Source organism: Trachemys scripta, chromosome 22 (assembly GCF_013100865.1).
Source record: "Trachemys scripta elegans isolate TJP31775 chromosome 22, CAS_Tse_1.0, whole genome shotgun sequence".
In the NCBI taxonomy this organism is placed as follows: domain Eukaryota; kingdom Metazoa; phylum Chordata; order Testudines; family Emydidae; genus Trachemys; species Trachemys scripta.
This window is the reverse complement of record NC_048319.1, coordinates 16,026,131-16,043,483: the sequence shown is the minus strand read 5'-3', so window position 1 is coordinate 16,043,483 and position 17,353 is coordinate 16,026,131. Positions and strand designations below refer to the sequence as shown.

At 52.2% G+C, this 17,353-nt stretch overlaps 1 protein-coding gene across 1 annotated transcript in view; it reads left to right on the top strand.

The window, feature by feature from the left end:
• Positions 1 to 16,551, top strand: part of LOC117868952 (excitatory amino acid transporter 1-like) — a 32,687-nt gene extending 16,136 nt beyond the window's left edge. The window contains exons 5-9 of the mRNA XM_034755357.1: positions 10 to 353; positions 5,200 to 5,433; positions 7,766 to 7,960; positions 11,136 to 11,270; positions 14,556 to 16,551. Coding sequence (XP_034611248.1) covers positions 10 to 353; positions 5,200 to 5,433; positions 7,766 to 7,960; positions 11,136 to 11,270; positions 14,556 to 14,748 — 1,101 coding nt within the window. The 3' untranslated portion in view covers positions 14,749 to 16,551. The remainder of the gene's footprint in view (positions 1 to 9; positions 354 to 5,199; positions 5,434 to 7,765; positions 7,961 to 11,135; positions 11,271 to 14,555) is intronic.
• Positions 16,552 to 17,353: the final 802 nt, after the last annotated feature.

Sequence of the window (17,353 nt, the reverse complement as noted above, 5' to 3'; positions counted from 1 at the left end):
TCATTTCAGTACAAGACACAGTACAGCACCAGAGTCTTCACCAGAACCATCCTCCACAGCAGCAATGTCACAGCAGGGACCACTGCCAACTCACAGGCTTCCATGCCCGAGAATGTCACCGGCACCCTGGAGAACGTCACACGCACCCTTAGGAGCCTGCAGGAAGTGCTGAGCTTTGAGGAAACCATCCCCATCCCTGGCTCGGCCAATGGGGTGAATGCGCTGGGCCTGGTGGTGTTCTCCGTGTGCTTTGGCCTGGTGATTGGCAGCATGAAGCAGAAGGGACGGGCCCTGCAGGAGTTCTTCAACTGCCTCAACGAAGCCATCATGAGGCTGGTGGCCATTATCATCTGGTGAGGAGCAGGGTGGGTGGGGCAAGGAGACCTGATGAGAGATGGGGGTAATTTTAAAGGTGACATGCATGGGGAAAACAAATGTGTGTGGGCCCCCATTTTGCTCCTTAGTGCTGGAGGGAGAAGCCTGGATGGGATTTTCATTCACAAGCGTGTGTTGGGTTTTGTTTGTTGTTTTTATAATAGATATATCAGGGAGGCCAGGACATGACTTCCTTGATGCTGCTTGAGACCTCCTTGGAGGACTAGAGAACTGGAGTGGGGGGTCACTAATCCGTTACCTAAAGGGGCAGGCTGTGAGTGTGGCACACACAGAGATTTCCTCCCAGCTGTTTTCCAGGAGCTTTAGTTAATGTTGAATGGTGTTGGGCCAAGTACCAAACCCTGTGGAACCCCACTAAAAACATCCCCATTCAGTGAATCCCCACTGACAATTACTTTTTGAATCTGTCCATTTTTTAATCAATTGAACATGTGCTCTGTTGAGATTGTATAGTGCTAATTTTTAATTAGAATATCATGTGGTACTAACTCAAATGTCTTACCAAAGTTTAAGTATATTATATCTATGCAGTTATTTTTATCAACCAACCTTGTAATCACTTCAAAGAATGAAATCAGTTTTGTTTGACAAGATGTATTTTCCATAAAACTATGTTGACTGGAATTAATTGTATTCCTATTCTTGGATTCTTTGTTGATTGAATCCTGTATCAGTTTTTCCATTATTTTGCCTTCACGTAAGGCTAACTGGCCTATAGTTACCCAGGTCATCCCACTTGCCTTTTTTGAATATTGGCACTCTTCCAGTGATCTGGAATTGTCCTGGTTTTCCAAAATGTATTAAAAATTAACATCAGCAGGCCAGAAATATCCTCAGCCAGCTCTTTAAGCATTCTTGGGTGCAAGTTAACTGGGCCTGCTAATTTTAAAAATATTTATCCCTGGTAGATATTAACATCCTCCTCATTTACTAATCAGGTTGAAAGCACTTCATCATCCCTATGTGATACGAATACATCATCCTGCCTCTTTCCAAATACAAAATAGAAATACTTATTGAACCGGGGCAGCGGAACAATGGGTGTAGGGGACTAGTGCTCCCTCAAGGGAAATATTTTTTGGGGCGGGGGGCTCATGTATGTTTCTGTCCCTCGCAGTGTTCCCCCCCACAATATCTCATGGAAATGACAGTGGGATTGGGAGGAGGGGCTGGAACATCCTATGAGATCAGGTCGGCCACGAGGAGCAGGTAGGAACACCAGTCCTGTGCCTGCCTTCCAACCACCGTAGGTCCTGGTGGAGACACTTGGCCCAGAGAGGGGCAGGAACATATGTGCCAGCTGTCAGAGTAGGGTGAGGGATGGGAGGAGCACAGGGCACTGGGCACCAGCTGCCAAGGAACTGCTGTAGGAATGCCAGTAGGAACTGCTGGGACACCCTTTCCCAGCCTGTTGCCAGCTGCCCCTCTCCCATCCCTCCCCGCACCAATTCTCAGTAGCTCAGCCTCGCTCCCCCTCCTATCCATCTGCTGCTTGCCCATTCACAGCAAGCTTCCGTACTGAACCCTTCTGCCTTTGTGCATCATTATTAACATGTTTACCATGTCCATCTAGTAATGGGCCTATACCATTACTTGAAGTGATTTTTTACCTAATATACTTAAATCTCTTCTTAACATAAGAACAGCAATACTAGGTCAGATCAATGGTCCATCTAGCCCTGGATCCCGTCTTCTGACTGTGGCCAATGTCAGATGCTTCCAAGGGAAGGAACAGAACAGAGCCTTATCGAGTGATCCATTCCCTGTCGTCCAGTCCCAGCTTCTGGCAGTCAGAGGCTTAGCGACACTCAGAGCATGAGGTTCTTGGGTTATGTGAAGGGGTAAATGAAGCTTCCTTATTCACTTTCACTACACCAGTCATGATTTTTTAGACCTCTGTCGTATCCCTCCTTAGTGGTCTCATTTCCAAGCTGAACAGTTCCAGTCTTTTTAATCTCTCCTCATATGGAAGTTGTTCCAGCTCTTAATAGTTTTTGTTGCCCTTCTCTGTATCTTTTCCAATTCCAATATATTTTTTTTAAATGGGGCAACCAGAACTGCATTCAAGGTGATGGCGTACCATGGATTTGTATAGTGGCATTGTGATATTTTCTGTCTTATTATCTATCCCTTTCCTACTGGTTCCTAACATTCTGTTAGATTTTTTGACTGCCACTGCAAATTGAGTGGATGTTTTCAGAGAACTATCCACAATGACTCCAAGATCTTTCTTGAGTGGTGTGGTGGGGCAGCTGCCCCACGCCCTGAGAGGGTGGGCTGCAGCAGGCCTAGGCGCCTGCATAGACGCGCGGCCAATCAGAGAAGGGCTTACAGGGAGCCAATCAGAGGACAGATTGGGGCCAGCCAATCAGGTCCCGGCTCAGCCACATAAAAGACTGCTCAGAGTGAGAGCACTCAGTCTGTCCCAGGCCTTCAGAGGGGAAGGTCTGTCTCCAGAGCTGGGAGGCCAGCACCATGGACAGTGCAGTGCAAGCCAGCTTGAGAGAGTGAGAGAAGGCCCTACTCCATAGCCTGCCAGGTGGCAGGCCTGGGAGGAGGAGGCCTAGCGCAGAGAAGGGCTGTTGGGGAAGCGGTTCAGAGGAGGAAGGAGGACAGTGAGACTGTTGCCAGAGGGCCTCTGGGCTGGGACTCAGAGTAGTGGGTGGGCCTGAGTCCCCCCCCCCCCTTTTTGTGTTCTATTGTGCCATACACACAGCCATAGGCCGCAGGGAGCAGCCGGCCGGAACCACGCCAGGTCCTGGACTGTAAGGATCAGGCTTGAAGGTGTGGTGCTGTTGATTTTCCCTCCCCTCCCCCCCCCCCCTGCAAGGGGGTGTGAATGGACAAAGGGACACTGTTGGTGTGTATTTTGTGGGGAAGGGACCCTCAGACTGTTGGAGAATGGAGATTGAAGGAGGCAGGCCTGTCCTACAAAATTCAGGACCCCAAACTCATGGACCCACCAAAAATGTTGCTCTAAAGCCAACTCTGGAGTCAGGACTCCTGGTTCTTATCTTCCTCTCAGCAACTGGGTCACTCTGTGATGCTGGGCAAATCACATAACCTCTGTGTGGCTCAGGTTGACCATCTGGTCAGTGCTGTGACAGCTTTGCATGGAAGGATTAAGAGCACAGTGTTTCCTTTCACAGGTGGGATGTGGGGTTTTCCCTTTCCCCTGGATTAATGGAATGTGCTGGACTGGAAGGCCTGGTCTCTCTGCTGAGACTATTTTGTGTGATGGTTTTGTTGGGAAATAGCCACTTGCCCACTGCATTGGGACCATCACAGTGATTCAGAAGGGAAGGCTCCTTGCAGCACCTGCAACACCGAGCCACGTCCTTAAACAGGAATGCACCGAGTCAAGCTAGTGCATGCAGCTTGTGAGGAGCCCGTTCTTCTCATGCGGGGCTAGAACCAATAACTCCCTCCTCTGATCACTGACATCAGTCATTTGGCTTCGAAATGCTTTGCTCTCATACATGCCCAGCTGAAGGAAAGGGCACATTCAATGACTGCAACCTGAGTTGCAGGAGATTTCTACTATGCAAGGGCCAGGGTGAGTAGGGGAGAGCTATGGCAAAGGGAGTTGCCAAGGGGCATTGGGGTAGACAAGCCCCTAAAACTATCCAAATCAGGTCAAAATCTCCAAAGGACAGGCTTCCTCCGGGGAGCCCTAGCTGCTGCCTCCTGCTGGGAATGTGCTTTCATGCTGATTCCAGGAGGGGCAGAGGAAAGCAAGATGCCTGAACTTTTTACAAACTTCCCACGGCTGAGTGTGAGCCCGGAGCCTCTTGAATGTGAACATTTGACTAGGAGTCCCTGGGGTGAGTCATGAGTGAGCCATGAGTGTAAGCCTCAAAGCCACAGTCTGAGCTCTGAGTGGGAGCCAGGAGTCCTGAGAGGGTCCCTGAGAACCTGAAGGGTGTGTCCATGGAGCCGTGGTTCTCTTTTGTCTAATCTTTCCCTAACTTCACCTTCCTGTGATCTCTTCCATCTCAGGGCTAGGGCGCCTCCTGCTGGCAGGCAGTCCTGCACTCACAAGACAGATCAAAGCCAGGAGCCCTGCGCTCATGAGATGGGAGCCCTGCGCTGCCAGGATGGGATGGGACCTGGGAGCCCTGTGCTCGTGGGATGGGATCAGGGCTGGGAGCCCTAGCTAGGAAGCACTGTAGGGTGAGACAGGAATGGAGGAGCAGAGAGGGCAGGGTCCAACGCAGGAGAGTTGTAAGGGTTGATGCAAACATAATTTAGATAAAATGTTTCCTGACCAGTCCCTCCTTTTACTTCTCTGCTTGGACCCAAGTTCAGCAGCATTAGCAACATTTGCTCCTCTGAGTCCCACTGATATTTCAAGAAGTGTTTACATGAAAATATCTGCATAGCCAGTGTTTCCATGATGCTTCTGCCTGCATCTCGCCCCGAGTTAATGCTACCTTCTGGGTGGAGGGGCCTGGCTGGGAGGGGACAGAAAAGGATTTGGGGAGCCCGTCATGCAGAGGCCTGTGCCGTCATGGAGGGGTGGATTTCAGTGGAGCAGCAATCCCACCCTGTGCCCCAGCAGGGAACTGAGGCCACTGACAGACAAACAGACATTGCTTGGTCATTTGAATCCACAGGCAGCTCTCTGCTCTCCCTGCAGCTTCCAGGAGTGGGCAGCCATAGCCCCATCTGCCAACTCCATGAGTGGCCTGTGTCTTTGGGTGCCCCAACCTCCTGTGACTCTGTCCAGAGCAGGGGAGCTGATACAGTTATGTGCGAGTCTGGAGGCCAGTTCTAAGCCCTAGTCCCTGTGTCCCGTGACAGGTACGCCCCAGTCGGGATCCTATTCTTAATCGCTGGCAAGATTCTGGAGATGGACGACTTAGCAGTGATGGGGGGCCAGCTGGGAATGTACACGCTCACTGTCATCGTGGGGCTGCTCATACACTCCCTGTGTGTCCTGCCTTTGCTGTACTTCATCGTCACCCACAAGAACCCGTGGGTGTTCATCGCAGGCCTTCTGCAGGCCCTCATCACCGCATTGGGCACCTCTTCAAGGTATGCTGCTTCCCAGGCAAACTGCGCTGGGCAGGGGCACTGCAGTCCGTGGGTAGGATTGCCAGGCATCCGGAATTCCTGGTCGAAAAAGGACCCTAGTGGCTCCGGTCAGCACTGCAGCCCAGGCTGTTAAAAGTCCAGTCGGTGACACAGCGGGGCTAAGGCAGGCTCTGCACAGCTCCCGTAAGTAGCTGGCATGTCCCTGCAGCCCCTAGGCACAGGGGTGATCAGGGAAGCTCCGCGCACTGCCCTCACCCCGAGCACCAGCTCCGCAGCTCCCGTTGGCCAGGAACCACACCAATGGGAGCTGCAGGGGCGGCGCCTGTGAATGCAGGCAGCGTGCACCATGCAGAGCCGCCTGGCTGCACCTCCGCCTAGTGGCCAGATATGCCGGCCGCTTCCGGGAGCAGCATGGAGCCATGGCAGGCAGAGAGCCTGCCTTAGGCCCACTGCGCCACTGACTGGGAGCCATCTGAGGTAAGTGCTGCCTGGCTGGAGCCAAAACCCGCTGTCCCAGCCTGGAACCCTCTCCCACAGCCTCCCTCCCGGAGTCTGCACCCTGCACCCCCTCCTGCACCCCTACCCCAGCCCAGAGACCCATCATTTCTGGCCCCACCCTGGAGCCCACACCCCCCAGCCCAGAGCCCATATCCCCTCCCACAGTCCAACTCCTTGCCCCAGCCCAGTGAAAGTGAGTGAGGGTGGGGGAGAATGAGCAATGGAGGAAGGGGGGCTGGATTGAGTGGGGGGCAGGCCCTCAGGGGAGGGGCAGGGCAGAGGCGTGGCAGGGGTGTTTGGTTTTGTGCGATTAGAAAGTTAGCCCTCCCCCATGGGTAGAGTTGCCGGGGAGCTAATTAGACATGATGGGACACCTGCTCAGAAGCTCCCGTTATTCTCAGTGGATGCTGAACTCTTGCCACCACCAGGCCATGGTGTGGGAGTCCCAGCTTCTTGCCCTAGAACCCAGTCCCAAGCCCAGCAAAGTCCCATGGCCTTCCTTGGGCCCTGGATTGGGGCTGTGATCATGAGGGCATGCTGCCTCCATCTACGTGCATTAGTGAATGTCCCAGCCCTCTAAGGGGGCTTACGTACCTGTCTGGGAAGGAAAGTGGTGGCGACTTAGCTGCTGGCCCCGGACTGCATGCCTGAGCTCAGGGCCCAAACGCGCATAGCACTGGCCTGGCCTGGGGGAGACTCTCAGCATGTCACACACACACACACACACACACACACACACACACACTCACGTGCTCACACACATGCACTCTTATAGACATGTAGTAACATACACAAACGCTCACACACACCCACATGTGCCCTCATGCACATGCACTCACACACATGCTCTCTCACACTCGCTTTCATGCACTCACACATGCACATTCACATGCTCTCTCACACATGCTCACATGCATGCACTCACAATCCTACTCACACATGCATTCACACATGCTCTCACAAACACACTCACTCACACAATCACACATGCACACTCACATGTGCTCTCACACGCATGCTCTCACATGTTCTCATGCATACACACTCCCATACATTCATTCACACAGTCATGCACTCACATATGCTCTTATACACACGCACTCACACACACACTCTCACATGTGCTCTCACACTCACACAAGACAAGGCTGTCTAGTCTTCCCCAGTGATTGGGGAGAAGGTCCTCAAGACCCTTGTCTAAGACTGGTGCAAAGAAGCTCAGGATGGTGCCACCCTCCTGCAGAACAAACAGCTTTCTGTGGAACCCACTGCTAGGCCCGCTCCTGGCCTGACACCATCACTCCCAGCCAGCAGCAGAGCTGGGAGTCCTGACACTCTCAGGCAGCTGCAATGTGCATGATACTATCAAGAGACCCACTCAGCCTGCACCCCATCCCAGCAGCCACTTCTGACCTCCCCCTCTACACCTTGCAGGGCAAGAAAGCACGGATGTGGGCTAATAACAAACCAGGGAAGGGCCAAGCATGCTGGAGTGCGTGGCCTTTGCTATTGCCTAGAGCAAGGCAGCATGGTCTACTGGTTAGAGCTCTGGGAGTCAGGAAACCTGGGTTCTGTTCTCGGCTCTGAGCTTAACTCTCCATGTCACCTTGGGCAAGTCCCTTTCCACTTTTGTGCCTCACTCTACAATACAGAGGTTCTTGGAGGCACCATGCCAGGGGCCAAGCCCTTGGTACTTCCCCCCCAGGGTAGGCTCCAGTAGCCTTCAGGGCCTATTGCTGAGGGAGTGGGGTCACAAAACTCCTTCGGCCAGAGCCCACTCCCTGGTGCAGAGGTTGGGTGTGGCTTTTTCATGGTGTTTGGGGTTTCCTTTCAGCTCGGCCACGCTCCCCATTACATTCAGGTGCTTGGAAGAAAACAACGGGGTGGACAGGCGCATCACCAGGTTCGTCCTGCCTGTAGGCGCGACCATTAACATGGATGGCACGGCTCTATATGAGGCCCTGGCAGCCATCTTCATCGCACAAGTCAACAACTACGAGCTCGACTTCGGGCAAATCATCACAATCAGGTGACTGGGCCCAAGAATCTGTGTCACTGAGAGGGAGTCTGGCACTGGGGGACTGCCAGGGCTTGACGGCTGACCCCAAAAGGATCAGGCACCTATTCTGCTTCCAAAAGGGACTGAGAGGGGGAAACAACAAATTCAGTCTAGAGGGCCCCACCACAGAGACCCCACCTACCTCATCCCTTTCCCCATTCTGTCCATCTCCACCATGTTCCTAATGCAGTCCCTATAGTAGTGAGGTGCCCTGATTGTCTGGAGATGAACAGAGGGGAGGAGCTGGCTGCCCCATCCCTCAGAGCCCAGAAATCTCCCTCTGAAATGGGTGAGTGCAGGGGAGGGCACATGCTGCTGCTGGGACACCGTAGACCAGAGTATGGATTCAGGAAGCAGCCCAGGTTCATGGCCACTGCAAGTGTGCACTGTGCTGCACACCCGACTAGTCACTGCCCACAGGGATGGCAGGGGCCTGCTTGGTGACTGAGGCCAGAGAGCTGTTGAAACTGCAGCTGATGGGATTTGAGCACCTTTGTGATACACTGAATTGATTACCCCTGCTACCTGCCTCTTTGGGTGACACTGGCTCTGTGAACCGGTGCTGGACTAAATTGGCACATAGGAGAACTCCTGCCTCTCAAGTTTGCAGGAGGGTTCTTCACCCCATGACAGGGGCTGGGAGTTTGACTCCCCTGGGCTAGGTTGTTCCATTCAGTCCCGGCTCGGGTGGAACATGTGAGAGCAGATGACAGAACAAGGAGCAATGGTCTCAAGTTGCAGTGGGGGAGGTCCAGGTTGGATATCAGGAAAAACTATTTCACTAGGAGGGTGGTGAAACACTGGAATGCGTTACCTAGGGAGGTGGTGGAGTCTCCTTCCTTGGAGGTTTTTAAGGCCCGGCTTGACAAAGCCCTGGCTGGGATGATTTAGCTGGGAATTGGTCCTGCTTTGAGCAGGGGGTTGGACTAGATGACCTCTTGAGGTCCCTTCCAACTCTGATATTCTATGATTCTATGATTGTGCTGTGGCTCTCCTTTGTAAAAAGGGATGAGATAGCACCAGGATCTGAGCAGTCCTGCACTTTGTGGAGTTTGAACTCCGCACCAAAGGTCATAGTTCCAGCCCCTCTACAGGCTGCATGTTTATATCCCAGATCTTTCCAGCTGCTGACCAGTCTCTGTCCATAAGTCCCTTCTGAGCCATTTCTCACTCTGGAATCATAACCCAAAGCCAGGGAAACTGCTTCCCTGCAGGGCCTGCCTTAAAACTTGAAACATACCTTTCGGGTATGTCTGTACTGCCATTAGACACCTGTGGCTGCCCCATGCCATAGAACAGGGGTGGGGAACCTACAGCCTGTTGGCCAGATCCATCCTGTTGCTTAATTTCCTCCAGCCCTTGCATCCCATTGGCTGGGGAGGCTGTGCCTCCCCAAACAGCCAGGCGTGGACCTGCCCACGCTCCTCCCTGCCCAGGCCCTCTCCCCTCCTGTTCACCGCTGCGCAGTGTGCAGTTCCTCCAGTCCCCCTGGGCTCCAGCCAGGGCTGAGGGGCTGCCCACGTGCCCTCCTGGCACTCTGGGGCTAGGTAGGCTTGTGCACCATCCACCCTACTTTTGGTCTGGCCCAGTATGGCCATTCTTATGTTCTTGATGAGACCTTTACTGGATACTGTGTCCAGTTCTGGCCTCCATGCCTCAAAAAGGATGTTGAAAAATTGGAGAGGGCTCAGAGCAGAGTTACAAGAATGATTCAAGGTCTGGAGAACCTACCTTGCAGTGAGAGCATCAATATATTTAGCTTATCAGAAGGGTCAGAGGTGACTTGATCACAGTCTATACGTTCCAACCCGGTGAGAAGATTTCTGATAGCAGAGAGCTCTTTAATCTTCTAGATTCATAGACATAAGGTCAGAGGGGTCCGTTTTGATCATCAGTTCTGACCTCCTCCATAACTCTAGCCATAGTTTCTGGGAGAACTAGAGCAGATCTTTTAGAAAGATGCCCAATCTTGATTTAAAGACTGCAAGTAACAGCTAATCCACTATGTTCCTTGGTAAGTTGTTCCCATGGTTAGTTACTCTCATTATTAAAAATTGTTCCTCACTTCCAGCCATTGGATTTTTTTCTACCTTTGTCCACTAGGTTGAAGAACCCTCTAGCATTATATATTTTCTTCTCATAGAAGTACTTACAGACTCCTCACCACACATGCAGTGCAGGGTTTGGATGGTGGCAGTAAATAAGGCAGGGGCTACACACTGACTGAGGAATACTGAACAAGCTACCTCCTTCACCGAGCATTCTGTCCTTTGCACTGAATGAGGTGCAATCCTGTGGAAACATAGTGTGTGGTTATAGAATTAAAGAATGTATCATAATGTAGGGTTACCATATTTTGTGCCTCCAAAAGGAGGACACTCCACAGGGCCCTGGCCCCGCCCCCAGCCTCGCCCACACCCCCACCCAACTCCACCCCTTCCCCAAAGTCTCCACCCCCTCCCCTGCTTCCCACGAACATTTGATTCGCAGGAAGCCTGAAGCAGGTAAGGGGGGTGTGGGGGGAGGAGGCACGGCCCAGGCTGGCCCCCCAGCGGCTCCAGTCTGGGTCAGCTCGGGCCCTGGGGTGCCAGCCCCGGCCGACCACCCCCAGCCCGCCCAGCACCCCCGGCCCGGGTCCCCGGCCCAGCACCCCCTGGCCCGCCCAGCACCGGCGGCCCGGGGCACCACCGGCCCTGGGCCAGGGGATGGCCCAGGATTTTCCCGGACATGTTCCGCTTTTTGGGATTTCCCCCGAGACAGGGATTTGAGTCCCAAAAAGCCGGACATGTCCGGGAAAATCCGGACGTATGGTAACCCGATCATAATGCCTAGACACAAGGGGGCAGTGCTAGGCTTGCACAGGCCACCAGAGATCTGCCATTTCCTACCTTTGCAGTGTGTGACTTTGCAACCTTAACGTTTTAATATAGTTTTTTTGTGTGCAATTAAAAAATAGAATAAAAGAAAAATAAGTGTGGAACCAAATTTGGGGCTTGAACCTGCTCCATTGATGCCAAAGGCAAAGATTTCGGTGGCTTCAGTGGGAGCAGAAATGGGCACTGATTAAATGCAGACCTGCCCCTTTGCAGGGCATGGTCCACACCTTCCTTTCTTCTGCTGATCACTGCTTTCCTGTCCTCCCCAGCATCACTGCCACTGCAGCCAGCATTGGAGCGGCAGGCATCCCCCAGGCAGGCCTGGTGACCATGATGATTGTGCTGACATCGGTGGGGCTGCCAACTGAGGACATCACACTAATCATTGCGGTGGACTGGTTTCTGTAAGTTCCCTGCACAGTGGCAAGCACTGCTCCAGCTGAAGAGCCGGTTCCTCCCTGCTGCACGCGGGAGTTTGCTGTGCTCAGTCCCTGTTCCGAGCAGCACAGTGAAGGCTCTAGGACCACCTTGTATCACTAGGATTGCAACCTACTTCTGTACATGTGGGGTCCAGCCAGGGCTCCTCAGCACATATCCCAGAGACTACAGGCACCAGTGACCATGCTCAGAGCAGCCAGCTCACTGAGCAGAGTAGGCTCCATTTGCTCTAAACTAAAGACCTCCTAAAGCTTCAGGGCCAGGTTGTCCCCAAAAGGCGCAGGCCTGCACTGGGGCAGTACTGCACCCAGGGAGCATGGGGAGGGCTCGTGTCTCAAGGAGGCAAAGGGCCCGCCAGGGACAGCAGTGTGGTGTTTGGAATAGGGAGGTCCAGGGGGTCATGGCCCTCCCACTTCTTGAAAGTGGACAGGTTAGTCCCACCCCGCCTCCAATCCTGCCCCTGTTCTTCCCCCCAAGGCCCCGCCCCCCAGCCAGGCTGGCAGCTGGAGCCCAGGGTGGGGAGGCCAAGAGAAGCCCCTGGCCCGTGTCCCCGTTCCTGGGCCCCCTGCCCAGGGCAGGTGGAGGGTCCGCGGCGCCTCATAGCTGTCTGGCCACGCAGATCTTACGATGGCTGGGCTGTGGCTCCGAGGCCCCAGCCCCTGGCAAGAGCCGCGTCAGGGTAAGAACCATGCGGGCAGCTGAGGGGAGCCATGAATCCTCCACTTGCCCTGGGCGGGGGCCCACAAGGCAGGAACATGGACCGGGGCTGTTCTCGGCCCCCTCACCCCGGGCAGGGTGGAGGGACTGCGGCTTCTGGCCTGCTCTGGGCTCTGGCTTGGCCGGGAATGGGACCATGGCGCGAGCAGGGGACCCTGCTCCCCCACTTTTGGGAAGGTTCCGCCAGGCTGGAGTGTGGCCAGGGCAGACAGCAGAAATATTTGTATTCTGCATGTTGTGATGTAGACTGAAGCGGATCACACTCACTGTGGGCATTAAAAATTAACAAATGAATAGACTGAAAGAGCAGCTCCCAAGTCTAAAGACTGTGTTGGTAAGAAGGAAATTGACCAGAGCTGCAGGTAGATTACAATGCGTGAGTGCCAGAAAGTGCATCCCTGCAACACAGAGCAGGGGATGGAGGCTGGCTAAGGGTCTCAGGCCTGGAGTTTGGCTGAGGAAGGCGAAGGAAAATAGGGAGCTGGTGAAATGATGTTGGCTGTTGTGTTTAAATGATTGCACTGTGTATGAGCGCCCCCTCATGGCTAGAGGTCATGCTGCAGCAGCCTGCCTCTGTTCCTTTCCTTGGGGGCCCTTTAGTAACTCACTCAGTTAACTGATGCTGAAGCATTTTCTGCTCACTGCTTCACAGGGATAGGTTAGAGCAAGAGAGGGCGTAGGCTGGTGCTAGGGTGTCTGTAGCAGGCACTAAGAGCTGTGTTAGCACTGTTCGGGGGTCATCCCCCAGCAAAGCTCCATCCCCCCCTCCTATGTGCACGGGCCCAGCACCCCTCCCTGTCCCCACTGAGCCCCTGCCCTAGCACAATGCTAGGCCCACTCATGTCACGCAGGTGCTTAAACATTCCAAATCCAAGGCAATTTGCGCACAAACCCCTCTGTTGGGAAGCAGTTCCAGCTGCCACACATGCAAGTTACCTGACAAACCACAAAGGCAAGGAAATGAAAAGTTAACGACCTAGCAGTATGCGCCCTCTACTCCATCCACAGAGACACACACCTTTTCACTACCACAATTACCATACGACACATGGCACAGCCTTAAATGTCCCCAGAGGGATTCCAGCCCCCACATTTTTCAACATGTGTAACATAGTGTCGTCTCTATAGCAAAATGTAGTCAAGTCAGAACATGACACAGGCTCAATCCACCAGCTGGGCCTCTACTTGTCAAGAATCAGTTTTCATCCCTTTCATTCCGGAACTGATGTTAGGCTAGCTGGGCATCATAGAGCACACACAGGTACCCACCAGCATTAGCAGGGACAGTCTGTCACCAACACAGAGGCCAAGAAGGGGGTTTGTTTGGGGTCATAAGAGTTACAAGTTCAAGGAGAAATGACTTCTGCTTAGATGTGCCTCCCACAGTCAGCTGAACTGGAGGAGTAAACCTGGGTATACTCCAGTGAGCTGTGGAAGCGCAAGGTGAAGAAACAGGTCCTGCTGGCAAGATTGCATTGGGTTGGGCAGCTGCCATCCCAGGTGTGGCAGTCACAGGCGTGCCAGCAGGTGTAGAGGGAGTGTACCAGTCCGTGGCTTCACTCCCCACTCCATGGTTTTGTGTCAAGTGTGTTTTGTGTGTGGCCACCTTGACTATTTCACAATGACCTTTTTTTGTGTCTAAACAAGTAGTAGAATGATGACATAAGTGACCAGCAAAGATACCAGAGCAATTTGGTGGGAAATGATTTGTAATCAGATTATGTCAAACTCTTGGTGGGGACAGTTTGTTTGTTTGGTTTTGTTCAGGCTCGTTTTAAAGCACAGTTCTGCACAGAAACAGCTTGGCAGGGGGGTGTCCTTGTTTGTCTTTCAGTGAGTCCAAATCCAAAGCCAGCTGCCAGCCCTGGGCCCTGCACTATCACCAGTAGAAAAGGTTCTGCAGGCCAAATTACCCCTCCAGGAGAGCTGTGCAGCCCCGGTGCTGGGAGCGGGATTGCACAAGTGTGAAGTGATGGGAAGTGCCAGACTGCAGTTCACTCTGTCTCAGCCCAGCTGGCTCTGCCAAATGAAAAAACGTTATTTGAGACACTAAAGGCAGCAAAACTGAGAGCGATCCACAGAGCCTGATCTTCGTCTCTCACCAGTTGTAAACTGAGAGCAATTCCTTTGAAACCAGTGGAACTATACTGGTCCTATTGACATTCCAGGGAAGTGAAAGGAGGGAGCAGATGAGTTGAATAGAAGGAATCAGTTTAAAATCACTTCTGAGTCAAACTGGACTTCAGGTGTCCCAAGTCAGGGGGGCCATTCCACAGTTGCCTAGATCTGCCTTAGGAAGATTTTCAGCACACACTTCTTTTTGATCCTTTGACTAACGCACCAGGCACTAGAGCTGCTTGAAAAATGGGGAACATTTTCCTGAAAATGTTTGTGGAAAATGTGTCCCCTTTTTTTTTTTTTTTTTTTGTTGAAATTCTGACATTTTTCAGCCTGCTCTGGTACCAAAAAGTGATGACATTTCCCTGAAAGACTCATCCCGTTTTTCCTGGTCACTCTTCTCTACTGCTTTCCAGGGACCGTCTGAGAACCACCACCAATGTGCTGGGGGACTCCCTGGGAGCCGGGATTGTGGAGCACCTGTCTCGGCATGAACTGGACGCACAGGACAGCGAGCTTGGGAATTCTGTGATTGAGGAGAATGAGAAGCCCTACCACCTGATCTACCAGGCAAACACCCACAAGCACCGCAGCGAGACAATCATGTGACACCAGGGAGCAGGGTTCAGATTGAGCCTTTAAAAAGGTCAAGACTGGAAGACAAAACTCTCAGCAGTGGGGGATGGAAAAAGAGCCAACTTAAGCTACAGAGAAAACAAAGACTTAACCCTTTCCTTACCTAGAGAGTTGGATGTTCATTGTGACCCTCCTATTAGAGAAGCAGGACTGAGAGGTCCTGGCTTCGTGGTCCACTGCCCCACCCTGGACTAGACTAGGAGTGGGAGGATGATAGTATTTAGATTAGTAACTGTTTCTTCTCTGCACATTGAGGCAGAAAGCTGGAGCAGCCTCTGTCTCCCATGTCTAGACATTGTCTGAGGCACCATGTGTTTCATTAGCGTCTTTCTTCACATTTGTCTCTGCCTTTCTTTGTACACTTGGCATGTGAAGGGTTAAGAACCAAGACAATAGGCAGCAACTGGCTCCCAGAATTAGTTGGTATTTTGCAGTAACCAACTGGGATCTGGTTGCTTCCATGGTACGTCCCTATCACTATACAGCAGCATTTTTCTTGTGAAGTCCTGGCTTTCTAGTTTCTATTGTGATCCAGGAATCAGACCTGAGTATGTTACATTCAAAGGCAGAGTTGGCCTAGCAACTCCCCTGGTTCTCAGCTAAAGCACTACCCAACCAATAACTGGAGCTAGATTAGTGATTTGATTGTCACTGTGGCTGCATAGAAGCATTGTCACACAATTCTTAATGGCTTGTCCTTTTGCAGAGATGCAGAGCCAAACAGCTGGTCAGGCTCCATGGGTCTGAGGATCACCACTGGGAACCCCGTTTATGTTAGCAAGGGGCACACAAGGAATCAGTGGGGAGTCCCCAGAAGAACTCCAACTTCTCAAGTGGCAATTATATTGATATTTAGATCAGAATAGCAGCAGTGACATCATAGCAGCCTGGGGTTCCTGAGGGCTTGTCTCATGCAGTATCCTGGCAACCTTGTTACAGGCAACTCTCGGGGCTGCATGGCTTTCAAGGGGCTGGGAGACTGTGGATAATATGGACATTCTGACTTTTCTTTTACTCTTTAGTTTGGGACAAAATATCATTACCTGTGAATATGGGCTAGGCTGGCAGAACCAGGAAGGGGTTGAATGACTTCTGTTCATCTGAAAAGCTGCTAGAGGTGGGCACACGAACACAGACAAAGACTTGATTGACATTGGTTAAAGCATCTAGCAGTCTGTAGGTACTCCAGGTTCTTGTGGCCCATCAGGACTTGGATGGGAAATCAGGCTCTTTCTAGGGGGTCGTGCCACTCCTTGAAAGTTGCCTTGATAGCCAATAGCTCCTTGTTCTGACTATCATAGCTTTTTTCTGCCAGGGTTAGCTTCTGTGAATAAAAGGCACAAGGGTGGAGTAGAGGTGGGGGGCTTGTTGACCTATGGCCTCGATTGTAAATGGTTTAATGGAATCTGGGTGAATCAGGATGAGTGCTGAGGTGAACTTCTGTCGATCAAAGGCCCACTGAGCCTCTGCACCAGACAAACCGGGGCTCCCTTTTACATGAGCACCATTAACCATGCCGCCAGGCTAGAGAATCCTTTAATAAATTGCCTGTAGAAACTGGCAAACCCCAGGAATTGCTGCATCCTGCTACCTGCTTAGGCATGGCCCAGTTGGATATTGCTGCCACCTGACATGGGTCCATGGTGAGTCTCTCGTGCAAGACGATATATCCCAAGAATTCCACTGTGTCTTTATGGAACTCAGTTGTTCTCCACGCTGGAGAGGCAGGGCCAGACCTGATCAATTTGCATGGGTTTGGGCACTGGAGAAAGGACCGGGGGGGCTGGAGCCAGCAGGGCTGGTGGATGCTGGGAGGACTATATTTTTTTCTTGGCAGAATTTGGTCAGGCAGTCTGTTGATCTTGATGCATAGGTCGACTAACCCATCTGGTTAATAGTCATTTTAGGCCAGGCTGGAAATGAGAATTCTGGTCAGCCTCATTGCACTCAGTGTCTGCTGCCAAGCATTGGCACTCTAGCAGCTGGCTGGCATCCCTGCTAACACCTGAAGTGCAGTTTCAGCTGCACACTTGAAGATCACCGCCGTAGCTTGAATGAAGTCCGTACATTGTCCCAGAATGGTTTCAGGATTGGCCATGCCAAGCTAGGGCCTCCCCAGTAAGCAGGCTAATAATCTGTCCCACTTTGGGTTGGTCAGTGGGGTACATAGAATCATAGGGTTGGAACTGAGACCTCAGGAGGTCACCTAGTCCAACCCCTATCTCTGAGCGTATCAGAAATAGGAGCCAACATTGATTTATTGTAAAGTAGCAGCCGTGTTAGTCTGTATCCGCAAAAAGAACAGAAGTACTTGTGGCACCTTAGAGACTAACAAATTTATTTCAGCATAAGCTTTCGTGGGCTGCAGCTCACTTCTTCAGATGCATAGCATTGATTTAGGAACCCATGAAATTTATTGTGATGGCTATTGAATTTATCAGATGGGGGAGCTTAGACTTACAGGTCAGAGCTGAAGGCAGTGTGGCTCGAGCTTGAAGGGTAGCACCCAGGGCCGGCACGGTCTGTAGGACTCTGGCTAGCTCTGTTAGAGAGATATTGGCCTCTGTAGGTTCTGCAC